This window comes from Arvicanthis niloticus, chromosome 16, assembly GCF_011762505.2.
Source record: "Arvicanthis niloticus isolate mArvNil1 chromosome 16, mArvNil1.pat.X, whole genome shotgun sequence".
In the NCBI taxonomy this organism is placed as follows: Eukaryota; Metazoa; Chordata; class Mammalia; order Rodentia; family Muridae; genus Arvicanthis; species Arvicanthis niloticus.
Genome location: NC_047673.1, coordinates 25099312 through 25119391, shown reverse-complemented (window position 1 = coordinate 25119391; position 20080 = coordinate 25099312). Strand labels below are relative to the sequence as shown.

Genomic DNA, 20080 nt, shown 5'->3' with positions numbered 1-20080 from the left:
GACCTTCAGAGCTGGGCACAGCAGCCTGTACCCACCGAGCCATTGCATCAGCCTTTCAGGTGGTTTTTAAGTTGCAGTGCATGGTGAATTTGCACATAGACCTCCTGGACTTCTGTAAGCTACACTGTGACTAAAGGCATACATTTTCTTGACTGTCTTGGTTCAGAAATGCAGATTGGCTAAGGGGGGCAGTGATTTAAGCATACGTTTATAGATGAAAATATAATGTAGAGGCCATTCACATCCCTACACCGTAGACCCTTGTTCCTGCTCTGATTTTTTAAAAATATTTGTTCTCTCACAATTCCGTGCATGCATGTGTAATTGTGTGTCTGTGCATGTGTGTGCGCGTGTGCACTTTTATCCCATCTCCCGCTTCTGAACCCTCCTTCCAAGTCCCCCTCCGGCTTTACGTCCTAGGTGTGTCCCATTGCCTTTAATAAAGATCATTTGAATGATCATGGAGGGTTACTTGCACACACTCTTAATTCTGTATTTACTTTTTAAAATGTCTTTCTGTCTGTTCACGTGTGCTGGTGCCCAAGTTGCAGGTTGCTATAAACCCCCAACATGAGTGCTGGGGACCAAACTCAAGTCCTCTGAAGAGCAGCAAGTGTTCTCTAACCATCTCTCCAGCCTCCTATATTTCTTTATCCAATTTCTAATCTTGCAAATTTATTACTCAGTCCCATATAGGTAGGCCTTTTAAATACAGTAAAGTCACGATTGAAGTAGACATGGTTTTCTGATTTCCAAAAACAAACAAAAAATGAAACAAACAACCTCAGTGAAGTTGACTACCAAAATTCTGACTGTTCCATTTCTCTGGTGCCAGTGACTCTGGCCAACATTAGCATATGTGGGTCACTGAAAAAGTCTATTCACAAGTTTGCTCTGCATCATTCCATGACAATGGTGATGGTGACGATGCAGTAGCTTTGGCTTGAACCCAGGGCCCTGTGCTTGGCAGTGTTGACTGAACTCTAGCACACACTCAGTGTTTAGTTTTGTATTGTGAGACGGCATCTCTAAACCAGCTCTCTATGTAAGGTCGAATGGTCTCGAACTTTTGCTCCTTCTGCACCCACCCCAAGTGCTATGACTACAGTCATGCCCACCACACTCGGCTGATGGAGCGCCATCAACCTAGGGTGTCCTGCGTACTATGCAGGCACTCTGCCAACTAACAAGGCTACAGCCATTGGCCCTGGTGAAGCTTCCAGTTTGACTCCCACTTGCTTGAGTGGAAATATTAGGGGTAACCCCACCTGCATGACAGGGCCAGGACCATGCTTATGTGTGCATATTGTCCCAGCAGCAAGGAAGGCAGAGAGGGTGACGAGTTTGGGTTCAGGGGATGCCATAGCCGCTTTGGTATGCCTGTGTTATACCCAGGACACATCTGTCCCTTCTGGGGGCAGTTGTCACTATTCACCTCAAGTTCATGGAGTGAAAATGCTATTGTCAGGGTCCCTGGGGAAAAGAGTACCATCTGCTCTCTGGCCCATGTTCCTTTTCATACAATATCTATTTCAAAGCCACACTGTACCATTCTGCTCCAGTGAGTGGCTGGCTGGCTGTATTTGGCTTGTAGACAGCCTCCTCCTGACATTGTCCGTGTACAGGTCTTCCAGCCATCCTTTTCAGGAGAGTTTGAGAACAGAGGCAAAAGTTCAAACACTCATGCCCTCTTAACCTTTTGGAAAATAAACTCTGGTTGACTCCGATTGTGTTGACATGTTAAAGATGGAGTTTATAGTTTCTTCAAAGGCCCTGTCATGACTTTATAGTCATCCTATACAACGCAGATTCTTCTGGAGCACAGTTGTATGCACAGGGGTTCCTGGCTAACAGAAAGTCAATCTGTTCTAGTGGAAATCAATTTAGCTTGTTTAGAGTCTGATACCTCTCATTTCTGTCTGCCTTAGACTTGCACCAGAACCAGTTTCTGAGGTTAGCTCAGGCCCCCAGGAGCAAGTCAGACTGTAAACCAGCAGACAGCAGGCTTGCAAAGCAGAACAGAGTTCAGCCTTTCATGGAAGGAGTAGAATCCTGTGGACTGAAAGAATTGTCTTAAACTATACAACACTAGATTACATAACAGCTCAGAGTTCCAACTGCTAACTCCCAGCTGCCAAGTTCAGAGCCCAGCATTAATGCCATCATTTTTGCTTCTATAAGTGATACAAGCACCTTTCCAAAAAGGTGGGAGGGAAGGAGGTGTGTGTGTATGGTGAGGTGGGGTGGGTGGGGTATGGGTTTAGACAAGTAGAGAGATCTTCCAGAAGAGAGAAGGCAAGAAGGAAGGAAGCTTCAAATTAGGAGGGGTGACATAAGCTTACTTGTAGGCACTGTGCCTCTGGGGTCTACCTGTCTATCTATCTCTGTTCATAAGCAGTATGTTGGTCTAACCACCCACAGGAGACACTCAGTTTATCTTTTCAGCAAACCTTGCGACTGAATTCACCTGCAGTTTATAGCTAAGAAGTCTGGTGTACAGAAGACCAGCAGGGAAAGGTAGTGTTTGATTGAGTCTAGGCAGCTGTAGACTCCTGTGATGCAGAATCAAAGCTTGCTTTCGAGAAAGTTGCACAAAATCATGGCCTCGACTTTAGGTGTTGCTTTCATAATTGCCACTGTAATTAGGCCTTGGCCCTCTGGTTTTCTTATTTCTGGATAGAAAGTGGGTGGGAATTAAGCAAGCAAGCCCATCCTAAGGCGATAAGGGTTTCCCCAGTGTGTTAAGATACATGCATCCCCAACCTGAGGCCGCTGCTGATGTAGCGATGGAGTGGGGTGTGTGGGTTCTCATCTCAGCACATGAATGAGAGCGAAGGCTGCACTGCATTTAAAGAGAAAGCCTGGTCGCTTGGATATGTCATCAGACTCTGTTCCAGACCTAGGTGGTTCATTGTATTGTAGTGTTCAGAAACCTTACTTTGTAAGAGGTAGAAATTACACGTTCTGGAGACTATGGCTAAACCTCTGGATATGTTCTAGACTAGACATGGAATAATGTTCTCTTGTGTTATTCAAAGCAATATACAGTTTCACGATTCTTAAAGGAACACACCCAGTTTTCATTCCTGGATTAACATGGAGATAGATAGTGTTTAGCCATCTAATGCTTCCTTTGACAAGGAATCGTGACTGGATTCATAGCCGTATGAAGGCTGAACCCATCGGCCACACAGCCATGTGTCCAGAGACAGTCCCTGAGAGGGGGTCTGCTTAGTGAAGTGTAACCATATCTCTCTAATGGAGACTCACAGATACTGTCAAGTGGGTCTAACTCATGGACAGTAGGCACTAAATGAGGTTATTCTGAGGTGAAGCCGGGACAAGCACTTCTTGGAGGTAGTTGGATTAAGGAAGAGAACAGAGTGTGATTGGTCTGCCTTAGTTTCTCAGTGGCACTGGCCCAGCAGCCCTCACTGTGGTATTAACAGTCCTGAGGGTTCTGCCAGCAGCAGCCTTATTTAGGAAAGGTATGAGACACAGCTGCATCTGACGGATGCTCCCCCATTGTTCATTCTTTTCTGGAACCCACGTGAACCCAGGTCTCCGCACAGTGGAGGATGGACAACAGCCGTGATTATTATCTGAACAATGTGGTCTTTATTAAACAAGAAACCTGTCCCAGTCAGGAGAAGCAGAAAATTGAAGTATGATGGCTTGGAAGTAATCGCCTGGGGATGGGAGTGTCTTACTTAATGCAGATAGGTGGGTCTTCATGTGGCAGAGGTTCCTGATTAAGGTAAGCCTAACAGCACTTGTGCTGGGCAGGCACTTAGCATCTCTGTTCTGACCCCAGCCTCTTGATGAGGTTAGTGCTGTTCTGGGTAGATCTGTATCGTTCTTACCAACTCCCACTTAACACCCTGTGGTCAGCACCCCCCCCCCCCCCAAAACAAACAAACAAACAAACAAAAAAACCTCACAGTTCCATTTATTCCCCATTGTCTGGGAAACAAGGCTAGTCCTGTCAACAGTTGAACACAGTAGGTTAAGAAGTCTCTAAAATTGTGTGAATTTCCTACCTTATATAGATATCTCTCTTCTAAGCCCATCATGGTCCTCCTCCATCTTCCACCGAGCACCAGAGAACCCAAAATTTTAATAACAATTTGCACTATTTCATCTTCTTAAACTAGTGCAAGTTTTCACTGGGACAGAATGGTGTTTGTTAAGTGGGAGAAATTTTCTAATTGCTTTTCAGAAATAATGGAGATATGAGAAAGATTTTCATGCCTTGACCCCACCCCCCCACCCCACCCCTTTCATTTCCTGCATCTGTCAAGTCATCCTTTATTAATGTTCATGAGGGGCCGCACTCTGTGTAACTGCCAGCTATTGTCTCTGAATGAATTCTACCCAGGTAACCAACGACCTGGAGTGGTTTGTCTTTGCCCCGCCATTCAGTGTGTGAGGCTCAGCTGAATGAAAAGGTTCTTTTCACAGACCTCTAGGGAGAGCTTTGCATAAAGCCTGTCAAGAATCTGTTTCCAATCTGCTTTATGGTTCCTGCAGAAGTGAAAGCTGATAACACTCTAGAAAACTATAAATCTGTTCCACCTTTCAGCCCCCGGGACCCTCGGAACATCTTTAAAGTGTGCACTTACCTGCTGCCCCGTGATGGAAGTGCCACACCCCTCAGAGCCTCTGAAAACACTTTTTATTTCTGACTTTTGCTTTTAATTTCTAAAGTAAAAGCCAGGTCTTTCAACTTAATTTCCTTCTGTTGAAAGCCCTGTCCCCAGGGTACTTCCTCTCCCTGTGACCAAAATGCCCTTTGAAAACAGAAGACTTACTCTCCCTCTGAGCTCTTTGAGATAGAGAGCAGCACAGAGGAGTGTAAATCAAAGCTATTACAGGTACTACTTAGTACCCAGGAGGGCAGGCTGGAAGATAGGCAGCACGTGTGTGCTCACGGGCGTTGTGGTGGCACTGAAATGGCCGGAAAAGCTCTTCTTCCATAAAATTACCTCATGTTACAGTTCTGCTCAGAGGGTGGTAAAAGTGTGTGTTTCCAGGTATGGTGTGGCCTCATTCATAACAAAAAAGAAGGTGTCAGTGGGTGACAGGCCCCTGTGGCCATGCCCAGCAATGAATTTGAGCCTTTGAACCCAAGAGGTGATAGGAGAGAACTGGTTCACATAGGTTTTCCCTGACCAGCATACTCACCAAGATGCATGTAGTGTGTGCACGAACATCCATGTGTGTCTCCCCCCATCCCCCCATTTTTTTAAAAATAGAAACTAGCTAATGCCCATTAACTGGTGAAAGGTGTTTAGTAACATGTGGTTCTTTAATATCTGTATAGTGGAATATTATTCAACAATCAAAAAGTCAGTGAAATATATCGCCGTATACTCTGACAACATAAATAACCCTGGGAAACAGTATTCTTGATAAAGGGTTCTGTCAGAAAAGACTACATGCTACTACATTTCATTTATATGAATTTAACCAACAGAGAATTGGGAGCGAAAAGGAGAAAGAGAGTAGTTGCTAACGGGTACCGAATTTATTTTTGAAATACAAGAAAGGCCTCAAATACATTTCTTCTGGTACAAGAAAGAAAGCTGTTTTGAGACAGGTTTCAGCGCATAGCCCGGCTGCCCTTGAGCTCCCCCAGCCTCTCAAATGCCACCCCACCTAGCCAAAAGAAATATTTTGAACATAATATTGTATAATTAAACCGCCTCCAATCCCTGGATCTCTTGCCCGTGGCTTTCCCACATGTTGTTGTGATTGGAAAACTTGAGTCTAGCGTGTTTCAGAATGGCTAGCAGTCATTCTCTCAGACGTTATGGTCAGCTGTCAGGGAGAGAAGTGAGTTTCTTATAGAAGAAGCAGGTTGCTGGGAGACCAGTCACTGTTTAGTAAAGCCCAGCCAAGTGATGATCTCACTGAGCCTGAATCTAAAAACCTAGGAAAACCTCCACAGGGTCACTCTGTTTACTCCTGAGAGCTGGGTTAGCATCAACCCCTCCCCCCTGTTTTTTGTTGCTACTGCTGACAGTAACCAACAGTGCTGATTCAACTCATTGTTCAGTGCTTGCTATATTTACTGATAATTGTGCAGGAAATCATTTTCCTGCCCCTCCCTCCTGTCTCACTGTTCTTAAGCCTTCCAGGAGGAGAGTGTTACCTCTGTAAAGAGAGAAATAAGACATAATTCATGCTCACGACCAGTGTGTAAGCAGTGATAGGACAGGGCCGTAGGTACGAACGAGCCTGTGGACCAGCCGCATTTGCTTGGGAAAACCAGAAGATAATAGCAGAACTTCAGAATAGGAGATTTTACAGCCGGAAACCACAAAGTCGTGGAGCAGAACAATAAAAGATCCGGGCCTTGTTAACCAGTGTAGAAAGAGCGTTGGCTCAGCAGTGAGCTTGGCTTTTACTTGAGGGCCTTGTCAGCTTCCTTACTGTTTTCTGGGGGTCTTATCATGGGAGTTCTTTTGATGTGCTATGAAGTTAGATGATTTTTTTTTAAAGGATTGTTTAAATTATGTGTGTGTGTTTGTTGGTGTGTGCACATGAGTGCGGTACCCATTGAGGCCAGAAGGGGATACTGGCAAGCAAACTCGGGTCCTCAAGAAAAGCCATACTGCCTGTACTGCTGCACCATGGCTCTAGCCCTGATCATGGTCCCAATGCTAAGTATGAGCCAAGCCGATTATTATAAACGAAAACGGATTTTCCTGCGTTCTGGTTCTCCATGTAATTTCTGGTACTCCATATTTGAAAGTAAGAGTGGACTGGGTAAAATGTGGTTGTTTAAGCAACAAGCCGTTTTGTCCCCTGCCTTAGCTTAAGCGCCTTGCTGGGCTGCTTCTGGAACCCCTATTCATTAAAGCTGAAGAGAGTTTCAGCTTGCCTTGGGACGTGGCAGCTCTAATGTAAGTTTTGTTTTCTGTGCACACATCTCAGATCCTATGGATCACTAGCCTGTGAGAGAGAGTGGGGAATTATGACAGCGAGTGTTGTGAGGTGGCGTGCGGCTTCTCAACAGAGACAGTTCCACACGGCCGCTCATCAGAGCGCACACTTGAGCCAGTGTGTTGGGGTGAGGTTGGCACTTGGGAAGGGAGGCAAAGAGGACTGGGAATTCCAGCCAGTCTGGAGTACAGAGACCCTGTCTATCTATCATCAGTAAATTCACTAGAGTTTGGGCTTGGACTGTGGAGCTGACTAGGGGAACATGAGTTCTTTCTTAACCTTGATAACCTTTTATTAGAGTTTGAGAGGAAATCAGCAAGACAAGCAGGCTGTAAATTCCTGGCAGTTGCCAGGAGCAGGGAGCTGGAGAAGAGGAAGAGTGTCCTCCCTTTTAGCTAGAACACAAAAAGGCAAAGGCCTGCCAGCAGCTCTGTGGAGGTGACAGGGTTCCTCAGAAAAGGAGAGGACACAGGGTGTCTGAGCAATTTGCTTAGGATTTTGCCTGGTGTCCAAAGCAGATAAAAAAGGGAGAAAGGAAAAATTTGATTCTTTTTGACTTAGACAGGAAAAATGCTATCAAGCTTGAGACTCTGTAAGCCATCACATCGAGGGGAGGGGCTTCTGGAATGTGTGGGCACATATCTCATTAAACTGATAATCACACTCAGTGTATCTTATTAAAACGTAATCATACTCAACACATCCTCAGGTGTCTTGATGTCCCCCCAAGTGGTTTCCTGTCACCTGACTGATTTATTTACAGGCCTATTTGAATTAACTCCAGGGGGTGGGTGGGGGGACGACTCTAGTATGCTTTTGTAACTCACCCAGAGTCAGAGATGGGAGCTCATCTTGATGCCATGGGAATGGTGGCTTTCTGTCTTGTTGAGGGATAATGACAAGAAAGGAGCTTAGTATGGCAGCTTGTGTCGAGCATTTGTTTTCCTTGAGGATTGTCGCCTGTTTGCCGTCTGAAACAGTATCTCTCTTGGGCCCAGACTAGCTTCGATTTCACATCCTCTTGCCTTGGACCTGGGATACAGGGTGTGCATCTATTTGCTCTCCTTGCTGTGATAAATCACACAGACATAACTCTGAGAGGGAAGGGTTTGCGCCATCACTGAGGGAACTCTGCCTGCCGCCTGCTCACCGCCTTGCCAGATAAGAAACTCTCGATCTTCTGTTTTATTATTTTAAATTTAGTTCTTTTTTTTTTTTTTTTTTTTTTTTTAAAGATACGGACTCTGTAGCTCTGACTCATCTGGAGCTCAATATGTAAACTTGGCTGGCCTAAAAATCACAGAGATTCTCCTGCTTCAGCCTCCCAAGCACTGGCTTGAGAGTTTCCATGCACTGAAGGATTGATTTACCTTTATGTATATTAGTGGGGTGTGTGTGTGTGTGTGTGCGTGTGCGCGCGCTCACTGAAGCCAGCAGAGGGTATCATGATATCTTGGGGTTGGAGTAATAGTTTAGAGCCACCATGGAGATGCTGGAATTGAACCCTGCTCCTAAGAGCTAGCTTTCTTACATCCAGTTGCCCTCCACAGTGGGCCCTGATATCATCGATCAAGATAATCTCTCACCAGGCGGTGGTGGCGGTGGTGGCACACGCCTTTAATCCCAGCACTTGGGAGGCAGAGGCAGGCAGATTTCTGAGTTCGGGGGCCAGCCTGGTCTACAGAGTGAGTTCCAGGACAGCCAGGACTACACAGAGAAACCCTGTCTCGAAAAACAAAAACAAAAAAAAACAAAACAAAAAACAAAAAAAAAAAAAAAAACCTCTCACAGACAAGACCTCAGGCCAGTCTGATCTGAGCAATTTCTCAATCCAGTGTCTCTCTATACACAGAGGGTCTAGGTTATGTCAAGTTGACAGTAAAAACTAGTTCCACAGTACATTGTTCTTCTGGATAGTCTGGATTTTTTTTTTTTTTTTTTAAATAGATATTCTCAGTCTGCAAACAGTTGAATCCATAGATGGTAAAGCTTCCAAGACTGGGTTTGGGTAGGTTGAGCCTGTCTGACAGTCCTGATGTGCAAGGCTCATAAAGAGTAGAACTGAAAGATTTTCCTGGGAGGAGAAAATTACCATTTAAAAAGGAAGGGCTCACCATGGTGTCCTGGTGTCCTGCTCCTTTAATCCCAGCACTCAAGAAGCAGAAAGTGAATTTCAGTGTAGCCTGGTCTATACCATGAGTTCTAAGACAGCCAGAGCTACATAGTGAGACAAAAGGCAACATCAAAAAGGGACTGATGAAATTGCCAGGCCACCATTCATCCGCCAGTAAGAATCCGGAGTAAGCCTTACTTAAGCTCATGGCAGGCTTCAGGAGCCACAGGGTATTTCTCAAGCCTGATCCTTCTTTGGAAGCACTTAGGAATTAAGAAGAGGTAGCGGGCATGGTGGCTCGCAATACCGGCCTGTACATGCGTTGGAGGCTGGGATAGGACCTCTCTGAGTTTGGGTTATAGCGTAAGACACTGTCCTTAAACAAACAAACTCAAAAAACAAAATATTAGAAACCTTACACTAGAGGAAGTCTGGCAACTGATCAAAGCTCCCGTCACTAACTCGGGGACCAGAATGACATCTTGTGCCTACTGAAACCATGATGTATGTAAACCAGAAACTTTTGCACACACAATAAAATCGAACTGAGGGACAGTTTACAAAACAAATGGCCAGTACTCTCAGAACGTCAAGGAAACTGAGCAGGTGACAGGTTAATGTCCCTTGGTTAGATTCTAGATCAAAAAACACAGAATGGTTCCCACTTTAAGGAAGTGACAACGCAATGAAGTTAAGATATTATCAGAAAAATTAAAAAGCTTGGTAAAAAGCTGTGCATAGAGGCCTAAGAGGAGGAGTGAGATGAAGTGTGTGTGGTAAAGTTGCCAGCATTTCAGGAACCTGTGTGTGGGTATCAAGAATTCTTCATACTGCAACCCTATTCTCTAAATTGCGAGTTATTTTTGAGTAATTTTAAAAACATAGATAGGAAGGTAAGGTAGGTAGGAGGGCAGGCCATGACATCCGTGGCTGTCAGAAAATAACTTTGCAGAGTCAGTTCTGTTTCCATTTTCACATGGGTACCAGAGGTAGAACTTAGGTTGTTGGTCTTACATGGCAAACACCTTTATCCACGTATGTAAGCAGAAATCGCCAACTGACTGTTGTGTGTAGCATCCCCACTGGGTCCCTGCTCTAGGCCCAGAGCCCCCATAAGGAGCCCTTCATGCCAGTTCTGATGTGATCTCTTTAAAAAGAATTTTAGTGTTTGCCACAAAAGGCATGCATGCCTGCAGAGGTCAGAGGGCAACTCGTGGAAGCAGAGGAGGAAGCCTCTCTCACTACCATTTTATGTTGGCAGCCAGCAACCGTACTGATTGTGTGATTCATGGTTGTCACGCCAACTTCATCTCTTTCTCTTTTCTGAAGATAACTCCTGGATGTATAAATTTAACAATTATAACTGTCAGTTGAGGTTTGTAAGGATTCAAATGGCACAGGCTATGTCTGTCTCTCCTGTTTTTAAAAACAACAAAAGCCTGGTATAACCCTTGGATGTGTTTTAAGTAGGTCTGTGTTGCTACTGGCCTTGTTCTTACTGTATTTTCTCTTTCTTTCTGTAAATGATTTCACTGCCTCTAAAACTCAGTGCTGGGGACTGATAGACCCACTTAATCGTGGAGCTACTTAAAGAGTACCTCAGACTTGTTGGTAGACAGGGAATTCAAACACTCTACCCTACCACGTAACACTCTTCCAGGTATTAGGGTGCCATGAGAACCTCTAATGGACACCTGCTATCTATAAGAGACAAGGTGACTGCTCTGGCCACCTTCTGTGTGTATTAAAGTTTCAGTCCCAAGACAGAAAGGATTGTTTATCCGAACGTCTGTCTCTTAAGTGATCCACTATGGTCAAAGAAGCAAGGCCACAGTGCACAGACATTGGTCCCTGGTGCCCATTCTAGAGAAGGACCCCTGAGCTACCCTTCCTAACCAGCTGCTCTTGCTCTGCTCACTTTCTGTCTTAGTGCTGACCACCACGAATCTTACGACCGCTGCACAGGTGGCATCAGCATTACCCAGCAGTCTTGGGAAATACGATTTCCAGTCATAGAACATTAGTACTGCATCAGAAATCCCAGTGACCCAGCGCTGCAAACAAAGCAAATCCCCACTTGATCTTGTGAGGATCTCAGCCACACAGGAACTGCAGGACCCGCCCCCACCCCCAAGTGTCTGGACACCCCTGTACCAGCTCACCTTTGCTCATGGCCACTCCCACTACCACTTTGTGACTCTGCTCCTGGTGAATCTGGCCTTTGATCTTCCACCAAACTTTCATTGGATCTCCCAGGCACTTAACTCGCCTCACCTGAAACTGCCCTTGTGTTCTCTGATATGCAGTAGACTCCCAAGGATCCACTGCCGCCTGCTGTGCCAGCTCCCACAGGCTGTCCTGTGAGGAGTTAGCATCTAAGTCATGCTCAATCTGGATTGCTGGAGACTGTCGGCCCCCACCTCCCACCCCTGCACCTTAGCAGTTGGTTTGGGTGTCTTGTAAATAACAATTTATTTTATTACTGATCATTAGAAAGTATCTTTTTGGCCCATGTAAATAGGCTGCCATTTATATTTTCAAGGGAGTTTTGCTACATTGTATAATAGAGTTTTGATAAATTATTAGCTGGAGGGCCAGAAGTTGATACTGAGTAGAAGAGAGTCTGTTTTTTTGTTGGTTGGTGGGTTGGTTGGTTTGTTTAAACTTGAAAAGAATACTCTCACTCTGACAGCAATTAATACCGAGTTACTATAGCCAGAGTTGACTCCTGTTAGCCTTTAATGAAAAGCACAAGGTGTTGTCCCCCCAACACCCCCCCCCCCTTCCCGGCACCGTGTCCATATACTATCTGTCTCCTTTTTCTCCTCCCCACCCTCCCTCTCATGTTCTCCCTCCCGCAGCTCATCATTCTGTACCATTTAAAATGTTTGGGACTTGGCTAATCCCTATGGATAGAAACTTAGTGGAGCAGGATATTGATTACCAAATATGGTACTGCTGCAAAAGATGCTGGCGGAATGTGGCTTGTATTCCGAGCCTCTGGCCGCCCAATAAGCTGCCAAACAAATTAGGTCATTTTAACTTCTGAGCTTTCTTGTTTTGTTTTTGTTAATAAGATGCTGGAACTTTGATTTGGAACATGATGTTGATGTTATTTTAGCCCAAACAAGAGAAGGGTATGAGAAGGGGGCAGGGAGGAAGGAGGTTCAGTCCAGCAGCAAGTTTTAGGTTGGTTGTGTAAGAAGCAAGCATACTGACAGTCTTGGTGGGTTGTAGAAAACCTGTAAGCAAGCTGAAGGCTGGAATTCAGATGTTCATCTCCAAGGCCTAACGCTAAACACTATAGGGACGATTGACAGGACCCATCTCTCCTTGGGTTGATACAGGCTCAGGACTAAAAGATGGCTTCCAAGAAGGTTGGCGGACATTAGTGTAGGAAAGAACTCCCTGAAGTATGTGCTGCTACTGCTGTTGCTATGTCTGCCGTGCTCTGGTGTGAGTGCACCAGGCCTTCTGGATAAACCACAGTTACCTCTCTGCAAAGACATTTCGTTACTCCGTATTTGGTAATACTTGGTTGTGAGGACAGCTTCACTGTTCCTTGTTTTATTTTCCTTCAACACTGGGTTCACTCTGTCTGTGGCCCATGCTATCCTCGAACTCAATGCTACCCCTCTTGCCTCTGCTTCCTCCCATGAGCTGAGATTCCTGATGTGAGCCCCTGTGGTGGGAGGAAGTGGGTCTCAGTTGTACAACTGTGGAAGCAAATGCTGCTCCATACAACAGCCTTGCCTCCCGACGTATGTTCTGGGAAGTACAGTCAGACAGATTACTAATTAGGGACACCAAATTTGGTTTTTATATTTCACAAACCTGGCATCTCTATTTTTTTTTTTTTTTTTTACCTCCGCTGGTTAGATCTATATAAATGTGATGCCCACTGCCCCTCAAGTGTTATCTAGCCTTAATGATCGTCTTCTCAGAAAATAACTAAGTCAGGAATAAGTTCTTCATACCCCTCCGGGTTACCTCTGGATCAGGGCTGTTTGTGGGCAGCTGCCCATCTGGGTTCCTCTGACTGTCAGTTACTGGTTCTTCCTGTGTCTTTGGAACTGAACCTGTGAAGTTCAGAGCCATTCTGGTTACAGCGCTAAGAGATTCTTATTAGCTTCCTATGCAAACACCCCTAACTTTCCTTTAAATGAAGAAAGGTGGGGGAGTGGGTGATGCACCTACAGGCAACTCTCGAGGTAAAAGAAAGGAAGGGTTGTGGGGGAACCATCAGGCCACATAAATGAAGGTTTGTATTCTTAGCAGAATTCACTTTTAGGATTGAGAGAAACGTGAGGTCTGAATCTGGTGTGTCTTTTGACACTGTTGGTAGTACCCAGAATTCCTGGCACTGAATGGTTTTCATTAGATTGTTAGTTTTCCTTCATCATGGAGACATTCTTGAGTGAGGAAGTCATGAAGCCCACTTGATGTGTAAATCTTGTAGTTTAGAGTGCTTGGAGTCTGCTTTACTAAAACATGATCTTTGTTGTTTTTTCTTGGTGGGGCGGGGGGTTTCTCTTGTAGCCCTGGCTGTCCTGGAACTCACTCTGCCGACCAGGCCAGCCTCAAACTCAAGAGAACCACCAGCCTCTGCCTTCCTGGCTGGTATTGAAGGTGTGCACTACCGTGCTTGCTGAAACCGTTTCTCTCTTTTTAAAGGTCTATTGCAGTGACGGGGATAAGCAATTGAACTCTCTTTATATTGGGCTTATGGAGTCTTTTGTTTACTCACATATCTTGAAAGCCAACTGTAAAAGAAGTCGGGATTTCACCACTTCCAGCCTAGCAAATTGATGAAGTAACTAAAATCAAATGATAACAGTTACATTTAAAATACCTATGTTCCGAGCAGGCGTGGCCTCGTATTGCCTTTGTAAAGCTGAATTGGAGACAGAATGCCTCTTCTCTATTTATGGGAACCACACTAAAAGCACTGAAGACTTTCACCGTTTATAGCGTCATTTAGAGTGCAGCCTGCTCAGAATTTCAAGTGCCATCCACCAGTGCTACCCAGCGCGTCACTCTCTGGATCGCAGTCACATTTCCCATGCTCAGTAGCAGACGCCTGTCCACGTTTTAAAAGTAAGACTAGAGAGTGGTCAGGAAGAACAGGGATGTTTGCATGTCCACGTAACTGAAGATTCTAGTGGCCAAGCCTGCCTGGCTCTCTGGCCACATTGTACTATGAGTTTGGCATGTTCTGTGTGCTGAGGATGAGGGCCCTTACCAATCCTGTTCCCCGATAGGTCAGAGTTTATGGCATGTTTACTTTGTCACCATTATGGTTTACATCTTCTCTTTGTTCTTTTTTTTTTTCCCCAAAGGGCATCCGCTTCGATCCTGAAATCCCGCAAACACTACGACTAGAGTTTGCTAAGGCAAACACGAAGATGGCCAAGAACAAACTCGTAGGGACTCCAAACCCCAGTACTCCTCTGCCCAACACTGTACCTCAATTCATTGCCAGGGAGCCATGTAAGTTGATCCGCTCCTCACTTTGAAAAACAGCAACAGCAAAGGACTGTTACAAGGTGCTTGTGAGAGAACACCGTGGGATGCCAAGCTAGCTGGTTCTTTGTTTTCCACGTTGGGGAAGAAATGGCCTGCTCCTCCTATCTAAATTCTGAGGAGGGTACTCTTGTTGCCGATTGGCCACATTATAAAACAATGGTTCAGCTTGAGCAGAACTTCGCCTTGGAGAATTTTCATTTTCTGGGTTTGTTTGGCATGTCGTTGGCCACGGTGAGTGTGCCTGTAACTGTCGTCTCTGCCCTTGTTCTTGGGAAGAGCGGCTGGGTTTCTACATTCACATACTTTGTCAAAGGACATCAGTTCCTTGGCTTTGGAGAATTATTAAAGGTAAAAGCAGCAGATGTGTGGAAGCAAGGGGTCCTGTGTTGAGAACCATCGGGCTAGTGATAGACGCACAGACAGGGTTTGCAGGCACGAGCAGGCAGCCCCAGCATTGTGAGACTAGCAAAGTTTCAGAGAAGTCTGGGTTTTCTGTTTTGAATGTAAGGACACTGGCTAATTGTTGAAGAGGATTTTTTGCCTCACATGATCAAGCTTACGCCTTTAACTGTGGAGATGATGACTTCTGCCTTTAGTGAGTAACTTCAGAGGGCTGACTCCATTTTCTTTGTTAAGCTCTGTCAGTGGCAGAACTGAGGCGTGAGATTGACTTTAGTTTTTTTCCTTTCATTACCGAGCCATATGTGATTTAATGTGGCAGGGCACTCGTAGACGTCCAGGTTACGCGCAGTTATCCGGAATGTTCCCTCTTGTGGTTCTTGATCTCCTTTCCAAAGCACGCACTCCTGATCCTCTGCCGGCTTCCCCGGCAATACCCTTCTCCATGTACTTAAAGGCACCCGGCCTCCTCGCTCGTCCCCTGTCATGTGCGTGTCAAATGCAATCAGATCCTCCTGAAAGCTAATTATCTGGAGCCCAGTCAGCTTAAGAAAGCTGGTGCTGGTGGGGGAAACAGCAGATAAGAGTTTATCCCTACTGCCAAACACAAAGAGTTTTGTGGAGCCAGAAAAGAGAGTCATAATGGGGGTGGGGTGGGGTGGGGCAGTGTCTTAGAGAAGCTTGAGTCTGAAGGAAATCTAAATAGAGCTGCATCTGAGGATATAAGGCATCTCTCACAGAATTCATCTTGACCCACGTAGGCCAATGCTTTCTGATACACATGTTTATTTCTAAATGGACATTTATTAAAGTAAGTGGAGGAGTAAGTTGAGATTTGAATCTTGCTGTCTGAATCCTAGAAGCATGTGCATCTAAATGTTTCTTTGTGTCTGGAAGTTTTCTTTCTTGACAAGGCATTCACAAAACACCTTTCAGGTGGTGTGTGTGTGTGTGTGTGTGTGTGTGTGTGTGTGTGTGTGTGTGTATGTAAATACGCCTGCCTTGGATCTCATCATGTGAATGTGATTAATTCCGATAAGAAGTGTCATCCTGGTGGCAGATCAAACTTCAGCCTTTTGTATCCATGCTGACTGCTCTTCTTAGAATTCAAACCTGCGCAGCATGTGTATCTTGGGATGAGAAAGACAGCCTGCTCACGAAGGATAGTAGAAGGTGCAGACGAGCCGCACACTAGCCGTCCTCCGGCTTCTGAGCGCACTGATCATTCCCCTTGCACGGCAACAGAACAGAATTCTGAAGTGGTCCGATAGTCTCCATGGCACAATCAAAGCTGCTGGGCAGCTCCTGGCAAAACAAACTTGAAGCTGGGTGTGGCGGTGCACACCTGCAATCCCAGCATGGGGTGCTGGGGTGTAGTGAGAGCCTGAGCTACATAGTGAGCATTGGAGTGCTCTCCCCAAAACTACAATTAGAAAGCCAAAAAAAAAAAAAAAAAAAAAAAAAAAAAAAACAGATAGCAGTGTTTTCTTGAGAAAATTAAACATGCTTTCTCTTTATATAGCTCCTTTTTAAGACGGGCCCTGACAAACAGCTCTCTGTCGTGACTCAGCTGACCTTGTCATCCACCAGAGGTCCCTCTGGGAACTGTGACTTTCCATATACCCTATACAACATAACTGTTTTCTGAGAATCGCTCGCGTCCCAGTCTAAATGACTGAGTGTGGCCTGGCGGGTCCAGTTACATCGGACAGTTGGTCAGTGTAACCACCTGTCAAGGTGGAGCTCACAGTTCTGGGGCTGGAGAAGCTCTGAGGGCTCCTGCTGTTTGCTCCAAGGAACTGACATGAAGGCTGTTGGTGTTCTCACGTGGAAAGTTCTCTGCTGCTTCTAAAGGAAGTGTGTTCTCTGACCGGACTGTGCAGCAAACATTTACTTGCTCTCAGTTCTCAATTGATACCCGTTGAATCGAAGTGGGGAATCAGCATGCACTGCATCTTGGGAAAGAAGGAAGCTGTGGCTGTTGCCCACCGAGAAGTTGGTGGCTGTCACAGTTGTTAGGGAGTTGTGGCCGCGTTGTGAAGGACATAATCTAATGGCATCTGACTCCTGTGTATGCTGGCCACACATGGCGAGGAACCAAGTTTTACTGTATGAGGGTGATGGCTCTGGCAGTTAATTGACACGTTTAGTGACTTTCACAAAAACATTTAAGTTTTCTGTGCTCCCGTTCTCTCAGCTATAAAATGAGAATTGTTTTAGTCACATGGTCCCTGTAGTTGACAAAGCCGGCTCACAAGATCACCTGCTCAGGCTTAGGAAGACATAAATGTCTGTGATGTAGCAGGTGAGTGTAAGATGTAATCCAGTTTTATTTTTATTTTTACAGAGCGTTTGGGTAACTGTTCTTCCCCATTAGTTGGTGGGTGAGCCTTGTATGGCTACAGCTAATTGACCTTCCCTGCAGGTTTAGGAGGGAGTGAATGGCACAATTCCAGGAAAGTAGTGTGTCTTCCTTCCTGACTAATTTTTGGGGGTTGTGAGGGCAATGTGTCATGCTGGGACTTGATGTGTAGTTCTGAGTAGCCTGGAAGTTCAGGGAAGGTTAAGCTAGCTCTGAACTTGGGTACATTCTCCTGCATGCTTGCCTCTCAGTCGTGTTTATAGCTGTGTGCCCAGATTAGCTGTATTTCCATGAATACGATCATTAGTTTGAAGTTAGTATTCCTTGTTGCCATTATTGTATAATGTTTTGTGATAGTGTTGAGTTTTTGTTTGCTTTCCTGCTTGTTTTTACAATACTAGGAATCGAACTGAGGTTCTCAGGCTAGGCAAGCTCTGCCTTTGAGTTACATTCCCAGCCTTCTCTCTACAGGGTCCCTCTGTATAGTCTTGGTTGTCCTGGAAGACAGGCTCGTCCTATAGACCCGACTGGCTTTGAACTTAGGTCCACCTACCTCTTCCTCCCGTGTTGGGTGGTACCACTACCACCCAGGAAAATCTTTAGAAGAGGTGACTCAAGTTCAGATGAGACCCAAGAATAGGGAACCCAATCCAATATGACCATTATTGGGAGGGAGGGAGGGAGGGAGGGAAGGAGGGAGGGAGGGAGGGAGGGAGGGAGGAAGGAAGGAAGGAAGGAAGGAAGGAAGGAAGGAAGGAAGGAAGGAAGGAGGAAGGAAGGGTTCTGTGGCATGTAGAGAAAAGCACCTTGTGTACATGGGAAATGGCAATCCTCTGTGTAGGGGGTGGGATGGGGGAGGAGAGTAAAGTCTGCCATGCCTTGGTCTTGGGCTTGGTCACCTGAAAGCCTGTGTGACAAATAGATTGTTGTTTACACAGTCTATGGCTGTCAGGACAGCCCTGACAGACTAGCATGTCAGGTGATGAAGACCATCACCCCTTAGTAACTTCATTGTGTGTTTGCTTTCCCAGGTATAAAATAGCACTGATTAGTCACCCATAGGCTTACTGCTGTATGTAAGGAGTTTGAAAGTGGACACCAGTCGTGTGTGTGTGTGTGTGTGTGTGTGTGTGTGTGTGTGTGTGTGTGTGTAAAACCTGTATGTTATGTGTCTTTGCTCCTGGAAGTCACACTTACTGCAGTTGTCTGCATTTGGACACAACATCAAGCAGCTAGAAGTGCTCATGTCATGGATTTGCTTTTATGTTTTGAAATCTGCTCATAATTGCTTACTGTCAGCAAAATGTAGAAGAAGCTACACAGTAAGAAGCCGGTCAGGGTGTGTCTGTAGTGTGACGTGTGTGTGCGCATGCCAGTGGAAGCCAGGGAAAGGTATCAGACCCCTTGGAGGTGCAGGTGGTTTTCAAGCAGCTTGTGAGAGCTGGAGCCTGAAGTCAGGTTCTGGAGGGCAGTGAGTGCTCTTCACTGCTGACCTGTTTTCCTAGTAACCTTCCCCAGGATGTACAGTCTTGTGTGCACCTCAGTATATTCCAATATTTAAGAAGTTTATGTTTAGTCACATGTATCATCATGCATATGGAATTGAACCAAATAAATGCTTTTCCATGTAGACTGTTGCGGCTTACCTAACATTGCAGTGCTCCTAAAGGCAGAGGCAGCCAACACCTAATAGGGCCTTTGTTTGCCTAAATTAAACAGACCTCATTTTCCATTCTTTATTAAAAAAAAAAAAAAAACAGGTTGGCCTTAACCTCATTACGAGTGGAAGCAATGACCTTGAACCCGTGGTCTTCTTGCCTCCATTTCCCAAGTGCTGACATAACTGGTATTCACCACCACCAAGGCCACTTGTAGTTCTGGGCATTCCATTTCTGGCCTTCAGTTCAGTTTTGAGCAGATTGTGAACAGACTCGAACTCTGTAATAATCCTTTTTCTGGAGTTTCAACACTAGGGGTTTGTGATTCTGTGGGATCTTAGATGGGACTTAGTCTGTAAGTGCATTTGCACATGGGAGTGCTTGCAGAGGCAGATGCTAACTTGGGGACACACACACACACTCAGAGTCTCTTAGTGAAACCTATAGTTTGCTAACCAGAATGGCTAGGCTAGTCAGTAATCCTCGAGGCTCTTCTTGCTCTACTTTGTGTGGATTTCTGTGTAGATGCTAAAACTTAAACTCTGATCTTTATGCCTTTGGGCTAAGTACTTTACTGACCAAGCCGTCTCCCCTTCCCTTTACTGTTGGGGCCTAGGCTGCCCCACTTTGGGCGGCCAAAAATGTTGGGGCCCTCTCCACTCCACGCTTGGCGGCCACTGTTTCTCGGCCCAAGCTGCCGCTCTGGTCTGCAGGTCAGGGTTCAGCAAGAGAGGGAGTGAGGATGGACTCGAAGAATGGAGACCAGACAGTGTGTGATTCAATCCCGTTTATTCTTCAGTCTCTCTTCCTAGTCCAAGTCCCAAGTCTTGAGTTCCTAGTTCCTAGTTTCTAGTTGTACTCTCTTCTGTTCTCTTCCGAGTGTCTAATGTCTACTCCTACTCCTAGTGTCTGAATCTCTGGTACTCCAAATTCTTCTGAACTCTCCTGTCTGCCTCTCACCTTTTATCTGTCTCGCTTCTAAGCCATGGCTTTAGGTCATACCTTTAAGTCATGCCGGTAGGTCTTGTCTCTAAATCTGATCTCTAAGTCACAACTTTAAGTCACACACCTTTA

The 20080-nt window shown here is 45.5% G+C and overlaps 1 protein-coding gene across 7 annotated transcripts in view; it reads left to right on the top strand.

Moving 5' to 3' along the window:
* Positions 1–20080, top strand: part of Rbpms (RNA binding protein, mRNA processing factor) — a 149741-nt gene that overhangs the window by 80138 nt on the left and 49523 nt on the right. For all 7 annotated transcript variants that reach the window (XR_013104359.1, XR_013104358.1, XR_013104357.1 and 4 more), the window contains exon 5: positions 14401–14551. Coding sequence is in view for 4 of the 7 variants with exons in the window: in XM_034520309.2 (XP_034376200.1) it covers positions 14401–14551 (151 nt within the window). In the remaining 3 variants the exon portion in view is untranslated. The remainder of the gene's footprint in view (positions 1–14400; positions 14552–20080) is intronic.